At 35.2% G+C, this 19,490-nt stretch overlaps 1 protein-coding gene across 4 annotated transcripts in view; it reads right to left on the bottom strand.

Moving 5' to 3' along the window:
* The window catches only part of TMEM161B (transmembrane protein 161B), a 73,143-nt gene that overhangs the window by 39,332 nt on the left and 14,321 nt on the right, over positions 1-19,490 (bottom strand). For 2 of the 4 annotated variants that reach the window (XM_037982189.2, XM_007977722.3), the window contains exon 2: positions 5,765-5,868. The exons of the other annotated variants lie outside the window; for them this stretch is intronic. In XM_037982189.2, the coding sequence (XP_037838117.1) occupies positions 5,765-5,868 (104 nt within the window). The remainder of the gene's footprint in view (positions 1-5,764; positions 5,869-19,490) is intronic. 4 annotated transcript variants of the gene reach the window in all.

Here is a 19,490-nt window from a genome sequence, read left to right as displayed (position 1 = left end):
ATAATAAAGCCAATCTGATATTGTACTGTACTAAATAATTAAAATAATTTTTCAATGATCATTCTTACATAAACCTCTAATGTAAAACATTATCAGACTACAACTCATACTAAAACAGTTCAACACCACTGAAAAAATATGTAGCAGAAAATAATGTCCTGACCTAGACTTTATTTTTAAAATTTAAGTAGCATTTATAGTGTTTTAGAAATTTGAAAAAATAAAACTTTTAGAGATTTAAAATAGAAACCTAAATGTGAGCAAACACAGAAAAGCATAGTTTTAATAGCACAAGCTAAATAAGCTTTAATACATAATCATATAAAACTCTATTTCATGATATACAACACAGGTCACTGCTGAATGTTTATGGTCCCCACCCCCCCAAATTTTTGTGTTGAAATCTAACCCCCAATTTGATGATATTTGGAGGTGGGAACTTTCAGGAGTTACTAGTTCGTGAGAGTGGAGCCCTCATTAATAGGATTACTGCCCTTTTAAAAGGAGGTCAGAGAACTAGCTTGTTCTCTTTCCACCAGGTGATGATACAAGAAGTAAGCAGTCTTCAACCTGAGACAGGGTCCTTACCAGAACCTGACCATACTAGCATGCTGACCTCAGACTTCCAGCCTTCAGAACTGAGAAATACATTTCTGCTGTTGATAAGCCACCCAGTCTATGGTACTTTGTAATAGCAGTCCTAACCTACTAAAACAGTCACTAATGACAGTTTTAGTCTCCATTCTAAATCTCTATAATTTTGACCAGTGGCGGGGAGGCTTAAGCGAAAACAAATACCACTTAAAACCTAGATAATCTTTCAGCATAAGTAGCTAAAATACTATTTGTTATACACATTATATACACTTGTTGGAAATTTTGATAGAATATCATGAACATTCTGGAACTGGAAGTTGGAAAAGCTAAGGCGAGGAGAGCAAGGACTCAGGCATTCCATAAGGGTGCTAGCTGAAGGTTTAAACCTTTCCCTTAGGTCATAGGTCCCACCTACTGTGCATTTGAATAGTAGGTTTCTCTCACCAAAGGGAACTTGCAGATTACTGGATCAGGCAACATGCAATAAACAAAGAGCAGGCACAAAGAATTAGAGCAATTGAGCAATTGAATATGAAGGTGATATAACATCCTCTTTAATCGATACAGGATGAGATAAAAATCACAATAAATCTGACCATAATATATTTTCAGTGAGGGACATATGAAGGGAAACAGCAGACCAAAGTAGTTTTAGGAAGATAAAGGGGTAGAGAAAAATGCATGAGGTCTGAGCGAAGCAATTAGAAAAAACAGAAAGCAGGTTCAGCAAGGAAGCTATCACAGAGAAAAAGCAGTATCCTACTCCTCATGCAAAACCCACTATTCAAATGTACAAAGAATATAACCTAACACTTACCTCTCCAAGAAAAGAGGGGCCAAGCAAACTTCAAAACAAAAAGGAACTTTTATTACAATACAAAGTAGTGAATACTTTGGCTACAAATCAGTGGTATGTGGGACATGATAAGAACGTCTTTAACTGATATGACCAACTGTTAGAACAAGTGTTCCTTATATGAGGGAAAGCAGTTCACAACAGAGAAGCAACTTCTTAGGATTTTTATTCCCTTTTAGGAAGGAAAGAGAAAGAGATAGTGTGAGGGCATTAGGTTCTTAAACTCTACTTAATACTTAGCATGCTTTTGGTAATCAAATGCTGATGTGCCTTTTAATTTACTTTAAATAAAAGCTGATTATGTTGTCGTGAAGAATCCATAAGAATACAGCAAGTGAACTGCAAACTACTTATAACCTGAAGGATATATTCTAAAAGACAAAGTATGGCTCGAAAAACAAAATAGAAAAGGAAAATAATTTAAATAAATTACCCTGTAAACTGCCAACAAAAGTCACAGTGATTGTAAAAAAGTTGTATATGTCTCCCTGACCAAATTTAAAACTCTGTTCAAGTATGACAGCTCCAGGACAAGATGTGGAACTGATGAGCAGCCATAAATCACATAAATACTAGACTGTGAATCAGACTTTCAGTTTCATTTATCAGTGAGTGAAACTGAGTAAATCATTTAAAACTTGTTTTGTCATTTGTAAAAATGGAGATAATATCCCCTATGGCAGAAAGCAACTAGGTACTCACCAATCTTGTTTTTTATATCATAAGTATTATTTCCCAGCCTCCCCTGCACTTTGGCCAGAACTAGTCACAGGGCCCCAACCTATGCAATGTGGGCAAAAATGATGTATCTACTTCTAAGTTTGACACTTTAGAATATCCTGAAAGATCCACAGCTTAATCTCTCTTCACTCACCAACTGGCACAGCAATCTAGCAGGGGACTCTAAGGTAGCAGGGGGAACAGAGGAGCCATAAGGGAAGAAGGATAGCTCAGAGGATAGCTGAGCCCTTGAGTCATCATTTTGTGAAGGACCTACCTGGAGAGCTGCCCAATCCCTTTCTAATTCCCCATTTGACCCTGCTTCCTATCTGAAGAAACTGAGAAACTTTCATTAATTTTATAACACTGAGATTTTGGAAGTTGCAACATATCACCACATCTCCCTAGCTCAATGAACAGATCTAAATGAAACAAAACATTTAAAAATTGTATCAGTATAAAGAAGTTTTAAACAATTATAAGGGTAATATTAACGGAGTTAAACCAGACTAAAGACTATACATAGTTTCTTTAAAAAAAAAAAAGTTTAAAAGAACAGTCTAAAAAAATACTAATAGCAATATGTGTTATTTAACAAGAGCTAGAAAATAAGTCAATTTTTTAATATTAAAATCAACAAACTGCTAATTTGTAAGTAAAAGCTGCTTATTCCATCAAATATAATTGCTTATTTCATCAAGGAAAATGGCTTACTCATTAAGTCAACATACAACTGTCCCCAGGTATCTGAGGGAAATTGAGGCTAGGTGGGGGACCATCCAATACCCACAACACCCCTTCCAGGATACCAAAATCCAAAGATGCTAAAACTCCTTATATAATGAAAATGAAAGTTTTTATTTGCATATAAACTATATATTCTCCTTTATACATTAAATAATATCTAGGTTTCTTATAATACCTAATACAACGTAGATGCTATATAAATAGTTTTTATAGTGTTTTTTTAAACTTAAATTTGTATTTTTTTTCTGAATATTTTTGATCCACGATTGGCTGGTCAATGAGAGACAGCGACAGATTGACACCAAAAGAGAAGCCATAACTAAAAAAAAAAAAGAACATTTATTTACAATTTAGGATACCAATGGAATACATGAATATTAACATGATATATACAGGAACAAATTTCTTCTGTCATACTCATGATTAATCTCTGTTATCTACACATCTATTTACTTGAATAGTTCTTTTAAATAGTTCTATTCAATATAATCACTCCCAAGCCAGCCTATTCAATATAGTCACTCCGAAGCCATCCTACACTATTCATCGTTGTAAAAAAAAAATTCATGATCCTCTCCTTAAATTCCTTTAATTCCTTTAAGCATTTATGGACCCTAAAGAATGCCCTCAGATTTCTCAACCCAACTGCCTCATATGATTTAAAATGCAAACTGTCATTTCTGATCAGTAATATTTTTACATAGGCAATTTATAATTTTAGATTTTTTTCTGTTAAAACAGAATCATTATATATTACAAAAGGCTCATAAAACAATAATTATGCCAAAAGGATAAAATCAATAATTTTATTCAATTGAGATAAATGACAACATGACCTCAAAATTTCAGGATTTAACATTAAAAAAGGTAAATAATCTTAAAAACAAAACAAAATTGAGAGGAAATGAAACTACCTGTAGCAGAAAAGTAACCATTACTAGACTGTCTCGATATCCTTAGACCCTGATATGGCATTAAAGGCAGCATTAATTAACATAAAAGTTAATCTATTTACAAAAGCAAGTCAAGATCACAAAGAAAACCAACTTCGTGTTGCTTTTTAAAGGCTGAGCTTACCCTCAAATTATCTATGTATACTTATGAAACATTCTTATCAGAAAAAGATTTTAAATATAAATCTTCCAATATTAATAAAGATAATCAGGTTTTTGATCTCTCAGGCTTTAGTTTTCACTAGTGAGCATAAATTTTATAGAAATAGATAGAAAGTAGAACATGTAACAAGATGAAAATGCATGTACACTAAAATGGGACAAAATTGTCAAGGTCTTTACAGACAAAGGAGATATAGAAGTGACATTACATCATAAACATAGTTTAGAAACACACAATTCTCAGGAGAAAATAAGCTACCTTAAAGTACGTTATGTAGTTTCCTGAGACCCTTTTTACTTCAAATTAATGATAATTTGCTCAGCTGATGTTTATCTTTTCCTGGTCTTCGAAAATGGTTTAGATAAGTGAAATCAGTAAACACGATAGCACAGGCATATTAAGCCTACACGGTAAAAAATAAATAAATAAAGATTATTGATTTTCATTTATTTTACACGTCACCAAAACTTTAGTCATTATTTATTTTTCTCCTAAAAATGTGCATTTGTGAACCGCTCTCACACATTCATTATACATACACACACCTGTGTATCACATTGTTCCAAACAAATTTTAATGCAGTCTGAATAATATTTTTCAATATTAAACATCAATATGGAAAAAGTAGAAAGCATAGAGAAGAATATAAATAATTTAAAACAGAAAATAAATTCTGTGAAGGAAATTTAAGCTTTGTAAATGGGAAGACCCTGAATGAAAAGTGTATTTGTCATGTAGAACATAAAATCATTACTAGGACAGGTATCCATTGTTTTTCTAACTTTAATAGGCCTAACCAAAAGAAAATGGACATACAAAGCAGTAACAAAATTTGGTTATTTAACTGAAATGAATAATTGAAGTAAATAGTCACAGTACTAAATTTATCACTTACCTTTCACAATTACACAGGATTTTGGTATGTTTTTCTGTGTGCAGACTTTCTTTGATTTTGCCCCACTGTATCTATACCTATACTTTTTAAATCTAATTTTTTTGGGGGTAGGAGGTACATGTTTCAGCAAGTCTACTTAGCTCCTTCGAGGAAGGAGTAGGGATTGTGAGCTTATAGTGTAGTAGACAAAATTAAAATCCCACAACACAACTTCATCTCCTTCCTTGCTAAATTAAACAGTTTAAAATTCTTTGCAGTAAAACTGAGACCTCCTAACATCTGTATTATAATAAATTCTGGACTGAGTCACCAATAGAATATATGCTTTCAATATTTTCTTCGAACAATGGTAAAAATATTTAAGCACTTGGATTTACAATTTCTCACCCCCTTGTTGACCAAAATTTTTTTAAGGTAATTAGAAAAATATGTGGTGTTTTCAGTGCCCACAGACAGAAAAAAAAAAAAAGGCAGTGGTGAGAGGACTGAATTCTTGTCCACGACCCTATTACCTTTGTGCTAAACAGATAAACTACTAATATCTCAAACTAAGAGTAATAAGGAAGCTATAGCAAGACAATCCCAGAACTTTGGGAAGCTGAGGTGGGAGGATCGCTTGAGGCCAGGAGTTGAAGAATAGCCTGGGCAACATAGCAAGGTCTTGTCTCCACAGAAAAAAATAATAATAATAATTTTTTAAGAGAAATAAGAAAGCTAGATTTTTCTTTTGACTTCCCTTTGTTATACTTTTAGAAACAATAACTAGGAAGTTAATCAGTTTGGTAAACTAGAGATTGAAAGTGCCAGGTGAAATCAGCCTATCCTTGCCTTACCTGCCATTACAGAGTAGCCATCGAGCAAGAGAATAGTGAGGTATAATCTTCTGCATGACACTGGCCATCACCATGGTAACAACCAGCTGTATACCTATCACACCCTGTGTAAAAAAAACAAACAAGTTTAATAATGAGTGAATTTGGATTTGGGAACATTGCTGGAAAACTTTCTGTACATTTTGAAAATTACATTTTAAGAAAAATGAGTTTACTATTAAAATACATTACTCTCAGCCCTCCATATCTGCAGGCTCCACAACTGCAGATCAAAAATATGCAGGAAAAAAATACAGTAAAAAATAATACAATTAAAAATATATTACAAATTTTAAAAATAGAGTATAACTATTAACATAGCATTTACATTGTATTAGGTATTATAAGTAATCTAGAGATGATTTCAAGTATAGAGGAGGAAGTGCATAGGTTATATGCAAATACTATGTCATTTTATATAAGGGACTTGAGCATCCTCAGATTTTGGTATGGGGTGGTCCTGGGACAAATTCCCTGTGGATACTGAGGGACAACTGTTAAATTCTGGCAATTAGGTATTCAAGATCACATAGTTTAATATAAACTTAAAATGAATTAGCATACACATCTATAATCTATTCTCAAGAAATGTTCTGCATAAATTAAGGATATCAAAATGAAGTAGAAAGTGATTTCTTCATCCTTCTCCAATTTACTCAACACACTAAAAACATTAGCTTGACAAGCTTTATAAGTAATATGCCTATTTTTAATCCTAGGTGGTAGTGATCATAAACCATTAACTGTACTAAATGTGATGACAGAACTGGCCTGAAAGTCAGTAATAAAGAAAACTGAACTCATGCTGTTACCACCCACTACCAGTGAATGAGTCTTAATGTCCAACAATCCTCTTAGTTTACTCTCATCAATCCCTCCCATATTCTCCATGATGGCTAATTTGAACCTTCTTTCCTCTCCTCACCCCTCCAACTCCCTTCAAACGTCTAACTCTCCACTCGGTAGAGGACATCTACTTTACAGGAAAAACAGATACAATCAAATGGGAACCCTCTCACTTTCCACCAATAAGTTCACAAAGTCACTTGTATCTACATCTGTCTTTTCTTATACCCCAGAAATAATAGAGCATCTTCTATAGAAAGCAAATCTCTGTATCTATGCTTTATAGCCCACTCTCTTTGATTTTCAGGAATTTCTGCCATTTAATAGTCTTCCTCTATCTTCTTTAATCTCTTTTCTATTTTGAATCCTTCCTATCAGCATTGTGTAACACCTGTAAGTCTCTTTCATTTTTTTCTAAAGAATAACAATAATTTCCCCATTTGACAGCCTTCTCTCAACCTCATATTCACAGCCACTTTTCAAGACTTGTTCTCACTGTTTCCATTTTCTCCTATCTCCCACACAGTATCCATCTGACTTCTACTTCAGCATATTCCACTGAATCATATACCATAAAGGAAGATCACTCCATCTTGACAAATTATTTTTCCTCAACTTAAATCTCAGTAGTATACTTCATGGTACACCACGTTCCTTGCTTTATTACTACATTGATGATCAATCCTTTACCCTCCCCTTTGCTGGCTCCTCCTCTAGCCAAGCACTCCAAAAACAAAGCTGAATTCCTACCTCAAACCTAATATACCAAAAAAGCACCTAAAAATGTTAAAAAATTTAAGAAGAAAAACCAGTATGGCCTATTGGTTTAAGAAAATGGATTCTGAACCCAAACTGCCTCAGTTATAAGCTGGTCTCCATCACCTATTAGCTATATGACTTTGGACATGTTATTTAATTAAACATTCTGCAAGTCTAGTTCCCCTTCTATAATATGGAGTTAGAAATTCCATCTACTTCATCAAGCTGTGGTTAGAAACTGTGCCTGGTACAGAGTTATGTTAGTACTATTTGTTTTTATTGTCATTGTTATTATCACTACTAGAAGAAAAAATTTTTCTTACGATGTCAAGAATAAAGACTTTCAAAAAGAGACAGCAGTCTCCTAAATGATAAAGACCAAAACAAGTTGAAAAAATAAAATAAAATTTCTGCATGAAGAAACTATAATATAAACAATGTAAAAACATTAACTGGGGAAAAGTATAACTCATCACAAAGAGATACATTTACTTATTGGATATTATAGAGATTATAAATTATAGTCAAAGATCAATTGCCTAATTTAAAAAAGAAAAAAATATGTCCAGACAGTTCTCAAAAAAGAAATTAAAAATGGTTCTTAAACAGGACCATTTTATTTATTTATTTAACTTTTATTTTAGGTTCAGGGGTACATGTGCAGGTTTGTTATACAGGTAAATTGCATGTCACAGTAGTTTGGGGTACAAATTATTTCATCACCTAGGTAATGAGCATAGTACCTGATAGGTAGTTTTTCAATCATCACCCTCCTCCTACCCTCCATCCTCAAGTAGGCCCTAGTGTATGTTGTTCCCTTCTTTGTGTTAATGTAAACTCAGTGTTTAGCTCTCACTTATAAATGAGACTATGTAGTATTTGGTTTTCTGTTTTTGCGTAAGTTTGCTCAGGATAAAGGCCTCAAACTCCATCCATGTTGCTTCAATGGACATGATCCCATTCTTTTAAAGGTTGCATAGTATTCCATGGTATATATGTATTTAACACCACATTTTCTTTAACTAGTCTACCATTGACGGGCATTAGGTTGATTTCATGTCTTTGCTATTGTGAACAGTGCTGCAATGAACATACGCATGCATGTGTGTTTACAGTAGAATGATTTACAGTCCTTTGAATGTATATCCAATAATGGGATTGCTGGGTCAAATGGTAATCTGTTTTAAGTTATTTGAGAAGTCGCCAAACTGCTTTGCACAATGGCTGAACTAAATTACATTTCCACCAGCAGTGCATAAGTGATTCCTTATCTCCATAACCTCACCAGCATCTGTAATATTTTGACTTTTTATTAACAGCCATTCTGACTGGTTGAGAGACACTGTCTCACTGTGGTTTTGATTTACATTTCTCTAATGATTAGTGATGTTGAGCATTTTTTTTCATATGCTTGTTGGCCACATAAATGTCTTCGTTTGAAAAGTGTCCCTTGCCCACTTTTTCTGAAAAGTGTCTGTTCATGTCCTTTGCCCACTTTTTGAATGGGTTGTCTGGTTTTTGCTTGCAAATTTGTTTAAGTGCCTTATACATTCAGAATATTACACCTTTGCCAGATCCACAGTTTGCAAATATTTTCTCCCATTCTGCACGTTGTCTGTTTACTCTGTTGATAGTTTTACTGTGCAGAAGCTCTTTAAAAGAGTATAATTAGGTCCCATCTGCCAATTTTTGTTATTGTTGTAATTGTTTTTGGCATATTTGTCAGGAAGTCTTTCCCAGGTCCTGTGTCCAGGATAGTATTTCTTAGGTTATCTTCCAGGGTTTTTATTGGTTTTTTATTTTAGGTTTAAGTTTTTAATTCATTTTAAGTTGATTTTTGTACATGGTATAAGGAAGGGGTCCAGCTTTAATATTCTGTATATGGCTTGCAGTTATCCCAGCACGATTCACTGAACAAGAAATCTTTCCCCATTGCTTGTTTCTATTGATTTTGTCAAACATCACATGGTTGTAGGTGTGGGGCATTATTTCTGAGTTCCCTATGCTGCTCCATTTGTCTATGTGTCTGTTTTTGTACCACTACCATGACGTTTTGGTTACTATAGTCTTGTGGTACAATGTGAAGTCGAAGCTTTGTTTTTTTGTTTTGCTTAGGACTGCCTCGGCTATTTGAGTTTTTTTGGTTCCATACGAGCTTTTCTGGTTTCATATGAATTAAAATAGTTTTTTCTAATTCTGTGAAGAACGTCACTGGTAGTTTTGATAGGAATAGCATTGAATCTGTACACTGCTTTGGGTACTATGGCCATTTGGACAATATTAATTCTTTCTATCCATGAGCATGGAATGCTTTTCCATTTGTTGACGTTATCTCTGATTTCTTTGAGCAGTATTTTGTAATTCCGGTTATACAGGTCTTTCACTTCCTTAGTTAGCTGTAATCCTAGGTATTTTACTCTTTTTGTGGCTATTGTGAGTCAGATTGCATTCTTGACCTGGCTGTCAACTTGGTGTTGATGTATACGAATGCTACTGATTTTTATACATTGATTTTGTGTCCTGAAGCTTTCCTCAAGTTGTGTGCCAGATTAAGGAGCTTTTGGGCACAGACTATGGGGTTTTCTAGATACAGAATCATGTCATCTGCAAACAGGGATAAAAAGAACAAAACTAGAGGTATCATGTTACCCAATTGTTTTTAAAATGTCTACCAAACCTGACTCAACTATGGTTTTATTTGTGGATATTTTAATGTCTTAAACTCTATCAACTAGGTTAAAGTTCAGTTCATTTTTCTACTGACCTAACATCAAAGGTTGCATTTTTCACCCTTTTCTTTCATATTTCCTATCATTTGAATTTACTATCCTATTTTCTGAGTAGTTTGTGATAGAAGTTCTACAATCTCCATACAATGAACGTCATTACAAAGAACTCTTTCGGGCAGAACAAGACCAAGAAATACATTAGTAAGTATGCCAGAAGGTTGGTCTATTTGAGATTATAGACTTAAAAGCAAGAGACCATTTTGTAGTCATGGAAAGTTTTGTGGACAAAGTGAACATCAGTCTAGTTTTGAAAGAAGTGACAGCACTACACAGAATCTTCAAGGTAATAATTCAGTAAAATCTCTCACAAACATATATAATAATTTATTAAGAGTATGTGATTTCTGCTCCTTAACAGCAAAAATTATGTCTGTCATAACTACAAGTCACAGTTGTTAAATGGTATTTCAGAAAGACTGACCTAGAAGATACATATGAGGCAGTGTATAAACTGGGGAAGAGGGCATCTTGCCCAACTCTCCCCTTCCTCCAAATCACCAAACATGATGAGATACTGCTGACAGATCTACCTTTAAAGACGTAAATTATATCAAGGCAAAAACAAACAAGCAAAAATCAGTGAGCTGGATTGACTAGAATTAGGAAATACCAACTAGCTTTCTGTAATATTCCAGACAAGAAATGATGAAACTTTAAATTATAGTGGTATCTTCAGTACCCAGAAGAGAAATACACTTTAGAGACATTGTTGAAGAATTCAGAGACTGATCAAACATAAAAGCAAAGGAGAAATTAAAGAGGCTGGCCCTAAGAAAGGCAAACATCATACTATAGTTGGTACATTCTCAGTGTTAATGTTTGACTAAAATAATGTTCAATACAAAAATGTAACCTCACTCTCTTTACTATGCCATTTCTGTCTTCTTAAATGAGGCTGAAAATAATTTCCCAAAACATCACCTGAATACTGTGCTAAAAAAAATATATTATTATATTCTTCTATATAAGTCAACAGATCTATCCTACAATGTATCTGCTCGTAGGTGACTAAATATGTGCTACTGAAAAAAAAAAAAAAAAGTAACTTTTATTCCAATACAGGAATCTACACAAGCTTCTGGAGAGAGAATTTTTAAATTATGTGGAAAACAGTTCGCCACAGTTGCTCCTTTTCATGTACATTTAAAAACGAATCCTCAGAATATACTTTCCAAATAGCAATCATTTTAGAGAATTACACGTATTATCAATTTAATATATTATTAATGTTGAACTTAAAATCAACTTTTAAGATATTACTATGCAATTGACAATTACAGTGTACATGCCAGGGATTAATGTATTAATGTATAAAGTACTCAGTTCATTAACTAAGAAACACAATCATTTAAAATTCAAAAACAAACCATTCCAATAACCTGTCTTCACCAACCAATTTAGTGTCACTGTGTAAGTTTATACAAAAGCAGAACTTCGAAATGTTCAAAAATCAAATATCCTGAATATTCTTCATAATTTTTAATTAAAGGAGAATGCTTAAATAAATTTATCCATAATCTTAAACATAAATTTCACAATAGAAAACTGGTCAAATGAGCAGAGATACAATGAAAATACCAAGTCTATCATGGCTGAGGTCTCAAACACACAACCATATGGGTCATTGATTCAAGTAGCCTTAATGGTTTTATTAAAACTTCAAAACAATAACTGATCAAAGAGATGGTTTCTGTCTGGATTCAATGCCTCTAGGCACTGATTTTCTTGATAACTGGAACTGGGGAAAGCCATTTAAAAAATAGCTCATAAGCCCCAAGAAGGGTGAAACATTGGGGTAACTTAGATTCCAACCTTTCCACATCTATTAACCTAAGGCCATGAAGAGCAAGAAAAACTTATCCGCCTTTAGTCTCTAAAAGAATGATCCTTATAATTTTTGTAATAGTTTCTTGGAAGGTTACAAAAATTCTTACCAAGAAAAATTAAACAATTATCCAATAAATAAAATGTACCAAATAACAGTATTTTGTCTTGCTTTATTAATACTGAAAATAAAACTCTAAAAACTTAAATACAAACATGCTGCAATTTATAAATTCAAACCTTGAGTATTGTGTCAACCTCAGGAGTTGACATTTATGTTTCATTAAACTAGCTTTCCTGCTGACAGATCGAAACAAAGCATACATTGTTTACTACTGAAAGGCATACTTGCATATATACTTGGGACTCAGACCATACCAAATGGTTTCAGTTATCTCCCTAAATAAGTTAGAAAAGAGAAAATAAAAAAGAGGATATTATATCCCAATGACCTTCCTATTCATTTGTTTCTTGACTGTTTACATGTTTTAGTGACAGCATGATACGTTGAGACAGGCTTCTTAGGGATGCTCATATAATTTATACTACAAAAGAATATGTAAACTGTCATTTCAACTCAGGTTCACATAAAATTTAGAATTCACACTAGACATATTTAAACAAGCCATCTTTGAAAATTTATGTATAAGGAAAACAGGGTCCAAACAACAAACATTACTCAACTACCCGGTTACTGATGTATCTGGCACCCAGACAATTTCCAACTCAATGCTTTTTTCACCAGTCTATTTGGTGTATTTAGTGAACATTTATTGAACAACAAACTACATGTGTGGGGCACTGGACCACTAACAATGGGGGAAAAGCACAGTCCCTGCCATCAATAAGCAGCCAGTTCACTAGGAGAGTAAATGGACCATTACAATACAATTGTAATGGTACTTCAATTGTAATTGCTTACAATACAATGTAATAAGAAGACAGGAAGAGGATTCTATGAGAACACAGCAAAAGAAGAGAGAAACTATTGACAGCAAAAAGGTGTAAAAGGGCATTTGGAAGGTAATGTATGAGTCAAGACCCAGTGGACTGAAGTTTTGTGAATCATCAGTGATGTCTGCCTCACATGGAAAGATCTAGATAAAAATAAAGGATTCCATTTTTACACCAAATCCTGGGTCCCCAAAAGACAGAAACACTACAGGACAAAATAGTGAATTTCACTGTAAGGACATTTTTCCAAGGCTGGTGGACAACTCAAAGTCAATAAGCCCATTCTTCCCACAGGAGTCTCACTTCTCAGTGGGAGGTAGGATGTTTCCATACCTTCCAGGTGGTCAAAAGCATGCTTTTCTTATCTAAACATGCAAAAACCTGAATATCCCCTCCGTAACTGCCATTAGCCAGCCCTAAAAGTATATCTCTTATTACACACCAAGGCTAAAAGTTCTCTCATAATGCCAAATAATTTCTGATGTCTCCAAAAGTAAAAAAAAAAAGTCAGGTAACACTACACAAAACAGAGCATCAACTTCGATTCTGAGAGGGATTGCTCTGCTTACAATTCTTGCGGTTCCATGAGGAAAAGAGAGGTTTCTCCCAAAATCGTGGTACCTCTGTTTTTCCCAAGGAGACCCAGGCTGCCAGAAACTGCCTTAGGTCATCTCATGTGGGCATCAAGGGTAGTAAGAGGACAGACAGAAGCAAATGAAGAAACAATTCAGTTGACTGAGGAAAAAAAAAAAAAAACTTCCTCAAAAAAACAAGATCCAAGAAGACAAAAAAGGTTTATAAAGGCCTTTTAAATATATGTATAGCTTACCTACCAGCTTTTAATTCACCTTTTAACCATAGAGCTCTTTTAAATCTCTTATTACCAGACTCCAGCCAGGACAAACAGATGACACCTCTGGCTTTTAAGCCTTCCGCTCCCCTCTGCCACCCAGTAAGCCTTAACTAAGATCATGACTTAACCACAGACACACCAGGTATTTCCAAAGAAACGAAAAGTGGTTTTATAAATGGCAAAGTGGCACAAAGAAAGGAAAGTTTGGTGACGCAAACTGGGTACAACTCACATTTCTGTCTGGCCACATTCTATAAAGTCTCAGTTTCCCAGCTAATCATCTACATACAAAGGCCTCAAAGCCCTATATGCCCTCCACAGAAAGAAAGCAGGAAATGGAAAGCTGTCCATGGAAGGGAAAAGGGTCAATAAGAGGCAAAATGTCTCACAAACGTCAAACCAGAAAGGACTCAATCCCTAAGCCAGATATTGAATCCAATCCATCACCATGAAAGGCAAAATCCTTAGCTACTGAGCTACAGTGCTGGGCAGTCACCATTACTCTTCCCAGAAGGAGCCTAGCACAGTCATTTTTGAGCTTGCAAAGCATTTCTAACTGAACAAGGGGATTCTCAAGGCTAGTCATGACACTATTATTTAACCTCTTTTCAATTGTTTAGAATAAAAAATTTCAAAAATCTTCTTTTCTTTCAATCGTGTACTTAGTTCCAATGACAACTCAACCCAAAAACTTTTTTTAAAACTCAGATCGTAATTTTCCAGGTTTTTACCATATAAGCAAGAGGTTTTTCCAGAGGAGTAGAAGAAGCATCCCTACTCCCCAGAATTATCCCTGATAATTCTTTCTCAGAAAGAATGGGCTTAAGATAGCAAAAAAACAGTAAAAGGCCCATAGGGATGGGACCTCTTAAGACAAAACTCACTGAAGGACTCGACACACTGGGGCCAAAAAGTGTGCTGGCCTTTCTCAGACTTTCAGTCCTTTCAGATCAGCTGCCTCACATGAACCTTAAAACTCGTAACTCCAGATGGCAGAGACCAAGAGAGAGTATCCCCACGTGGTCACAAAGTCAAGCTCCATGGACACAAAAGAAGACAAGAGGGAAACCTCATCCCATTTTTGCCTCAGGAACCCACAACAAAGTTTTAACTAACCAATCTGCAGGGCCAGCTGGACCAGAAGGCTTGCAGGGGTCCTATATCTATGTTCTATCCTATGGTATCCTTCACCATGATAGAACAACACAGAAAGACACCAGATTCATTACAGCCTAAGACTAGACTCATAAATCTTTTTTCCCATTAATCAAAATCTTGCAAAGGAGACAAACAGTGATTTTTACCATCCACTCTGCCAATTTGCGCACGCACATGCGCGCACACACATATACACACAGAGAGAGAGAAAGAGAGAGAGAAAGAGAGAGAGAAAGAGAGAGAGACCGAGACCAGAAGTCTGGTTGGTAAGAAATTCTTACCCTTTTGTTAGCTTGCCGGGTTTCTAGGTTCCCTCTTTCTGAGTGGCTTTGGTGAGGGGGCCAAGACATGTTACAAAAGAAAAATCATCTTTTTCCATTTCATAGAACTATAGGCAAAAGTCTCCCATTAACATTTCCCATTCCAGCCAGAGTGATATACATGTAAGAAAACACAGACAAAGACAGACAAGAAGCCTCTCAGAACCAGAATACAGACCAGAAGAGTGTTTTTCCAAAAAAGCCCTTGCTATCCACCCAACTGGAGAGAAATCTCGCTAAACCAAGACTCTCTGTACAATCTAGGGAGAGCTAAGTTGGCCCAAAAGGGGCCAACCAGAACAGGAGAAGGAAGAGGACATTGGTAGTGCTTTGTAAGCTTACCAGCCAATTTAAAGACATCTTCCAGGAACTGTTTCTTCACTGCAATTAGGCCCAAGCACAAAGGGTTGACCGCATCTCATTGGCAGAGACCTATCAGAGATGGCCCTCAGTTCAAGACAAATAAGCAACTGCCCGAGCTCACCCCCAGTTCCACCGTAGCAGTGGAAAGCTGACGAATAGCAGACAGGCACCCAGAAGCGCAGACCCCAGACAAGCCCCTAAATTTATAATTGCCTGATGGGCTCTTCCTGACTGCTGCATAGACAATATCAATTTACAGAGATCACGGCACTGCAATAAAGAGTTTACTTAATGCAAGGCCAGTCACATGGAAGAAATGGCTCAACTGACTGAGTGAGACTGATTTGAGTGAGAAGTGACTGATTTGAGTGAGACTGATCACGCCCGAAGTCTCAGAGGCTAAAAGATTTTGTGGACAATTTGGTGGACAATGGGGCTAGGGAATGGGGACTGCTGCTTGGTTGGAGATGAAATCATAGGGGTATAGAAAACGGGAGTCTGCTTCATACACTCAACTGGGACACAGGACCAGATGAGTCATGAGTCACAGTCTGCATGTGGTCAGTCTGAAAAACATCTCAAAAAAAAACAACCTTAGGTACTATAATAGTGATGTTATCTATAGGAGTAATTGGGGAAGTCACAAATCTTATGACTTCTGGCCACATGACTCCTGAGCAATAAGGGATTATAAAAACTACACCTACATCTTAATAGAACTCAAGCTCCTCCCATAATTCTAATCTTGTGGTCTTTCACTAGTCTTAAACGGCAGTTTCAGGTAAGGGAGGGATTAGTTTTAGGCAGGAACTATTATCACCCTAGCTTCAAAGTTAAACTATAAAGTAAATGCCTCACAAGGCTAGCCTGGCCTATGCCCAAAAATGACCTAGGACAGCTTGGAGGTTAGAAGCAAGATGGAGTCACCTATGTCAGATTTCTCTTACTGTCATAATTTCACAAAGGTGGTTTCAAAAAGAACTACATATCAATATAAATTATATAACAAATGATTTATGATCTTAATGTTAAAAATCACTGTAAATTCAAATTATGTCGCTACAAAAATTATATCTATAAATAGAAAAAGCATCGAAAATTCAATGAATGAATACGGCTACTATAAAAGAATTTGTCTTAACAGAGCTTAAAACCCAAGATTAACATATTATGTAACAATAAACATACATATTAAAATAATATTTGAGCACAAAATTGCACAGTACCATGAATATGGGTTGTAGAAATGTTTTAAATTGGATAAAGTTTCATAGGGTAGATGAAACCTAAAGATAGAAACTAAAATCACATAGAAAAGTAAAGAGAAGGGAATTTCAGGCTAAATGACAAGCATGAACACAGAAGGTACATGCAATAGCAAAACACCTAGCTCAACCAAACTTAGTAAATAAAAAGGAACTGTGGAAAATAGGATGAAGACTGAATTTTAGCTCCTTGAGTCTTTAAAACCAAGAGAAGGTATTTAGCTGAAATGTTTAATAGAAAGATCACCTAGGACTTCTAAACAGGCAGGAGTAGGGAGCTGAAATAATTCAAGTAACACATGATGAAAATTAGACATAGTGATATATTCATCTATTAAAGATAAAAACTAAGAATAAGATAAACGTAGTTGAAACAAAAGGAAAGAACAAAAAAGCTACTTCAGAAGAAAATCAAACTCTGAATGTGACTGAACATAAAGTATAAAACAACTGTAGAATAAAACTGAGGAATGCTTCAAAGGTTATTTCAAGATGTTTTAGTTTGGATGATCGGTAGAATACTAGAACCACTGACAGGAAAAGTTGTAGACTGAACGAAACTCACAAAGAAGGCTGACAAGCTTCAGACAGGCCTCCCAAGGAAAGCACCTGGGTGCATCCTCAGCTTTTCCGAACACACAGCAAATACAAAGGATGATCAATTTTTATGTATTGACACACTGGTTGTAATAAGATTTGTGAGAGTTTTGTCACTTAATATACAGTGAAACAAACTATGAAGTGGATCAGATATTCAGGTTTACTAAGTGCTCCATTCGATTACTGTCTTAATGATATACTGAAAGACAAATTAGAAACAAGATGCTTGGTGAGTAGTGATTTAGGGCAGAAAGGAGCAAATATCATTAAACGATATTTCATTCAAGGAGTGATGAAAGTCTGATGAAATATACAAAATACCACTCTAGAGTGTAGAATACTCTCAACCCCCAAATGATTTGGGGTAAATTACGTTCATTTCTAGCTATTTTTATTGATATACTCTTTCTTTAGATAAAGCCTATCGAAAAATTACTCTCTTTGGATATGTAAATACCATTAATTTGGCTACAATCTAGTCTACCATGGGTCCTGGAAGGAATACTTAACTCATTTCTTTCATCATATGTGGATTTTATCAAACACAGTGTTAATCACTCCTCACTGCCACCTACAAATAAAATATAAGTGGTATGGTAGAGATCAATCTCTAATGTTATGGGAACACTCCAAAAGAGTGATTAAATATACAAAGGAGGTCTGGGAAATACTGGTTCACAGAGGTGACATCTGAATCAGTTTGATAAGGTTTAAAAGAGTATTCCACTATCAGAACAGGAAAGGAAGAGAAGGTCAGGCAGTTATACCTACCTGTACAAAGACAAAGAGAACAAAGGGCACAATCCAGAAATAATGTGAAGTTCCACATGGCTAGACTTTGGTATGGATTGCACATAATGGATTATTCTGCAAGTACTTGGAAATAATCCCAGGATATAAAGCCTGGAAGTAACCAAATCAAACATGTTTTGGAGAAATGACTTTGCAACTATAATGGGAAAAAAAAAAATTGAAGTGGTAAAAGTAATTGGAAGCAAGGAACTATATTAGAAATCCACTGAAATAGTCCAAGCAATACCATAAAAGCTTAAACAAAAACAGTTTCTAAATCAAAAGCAAAATTTTTAAAATTAAAACTTTTAGAGAAAAAATAAATTAGGCATGTGATTAGTAATTATCTCTGCAAGTTTCAGTAAGACTTAGGTGATTATGTAAATATATTTATTATAAGAGAGAAATGCACATGCTTAAAGCAAAAGGGAAGGAACCAATGTTAGGTAGGTGCTGAAGAGTTAAATGTGGGAATTTAATTGCTTAAGGGTCAGAAATAGATGAGATCAAAAACATAAAGAAGTTTATCTATTACAAGATCTCATACATCCTACTGAATTGAAAGCACAAATAGGTATGGAGATGTATTAATTCTGAAAACAGAGGTCTCGCAGTTTATATGAATTTGATCAGGGTAGTGGAAAAACCAGGTCAAGGTTCTAGATCTCCTACCTTCCAGCAGATAGGAAGTTATCTTAAGAACTTATTATAGATTATTTCAAAATTCAAAATTCTCAGATCATCTCCTAAGAATCACAATGGGGTAAGGAGTTGAGCTGTTAAAGAAAGGAGGGGAAGGGACAGCTAAAATTTGTGAAAATGTTGACAAAAGAGGAATACAGAATTGATTGAATGATTGTCAAGCACCTGCAAATCTGCACGATTCAGCATATTAGGTAAAAGCATCAGAAAAATGATTTATTTAGCAGGATGTGGTGGCTCATGTCCACAATCTCAACACTTTGGGAGGCCAAGGCAGGAGGATTACTTGAGGGAATAAGTTCAAGACCAGCCTGGGCAACACAGCAAAACACCCCTTTACCAGAAATAAAAACAAAAAAACTAGCTGGGTATGGTGGCATGTGCTTGTAATCCCAGCTATTCATGAAGGCTGAGGTGAATCACTTGAGCCCAGTAGGTTGAGATTGCAGTGAGCCATGAGCA

The sequence above is a fragment of the Chlorocebus sabaeus genome, chromosome 4 (genome assembly GCF_047675955.1).
Source record: "Chlorocebus sabaeus isolate Y175 chromosome 4, mChlSab1.0.hap1, whole genome shotgun sequence".
Taxonomy (NCBI): Eukaryota; Metazoa; Chordata; class Mammalia; order Primates; family Cercopithecidae; genus Chlorocebus; species Chlorocebus sabaeus.
Note: the sequence above shows the minus strand (reverse complement) of the source record. Positions and strands in the feature narration are given on the sequence as shown.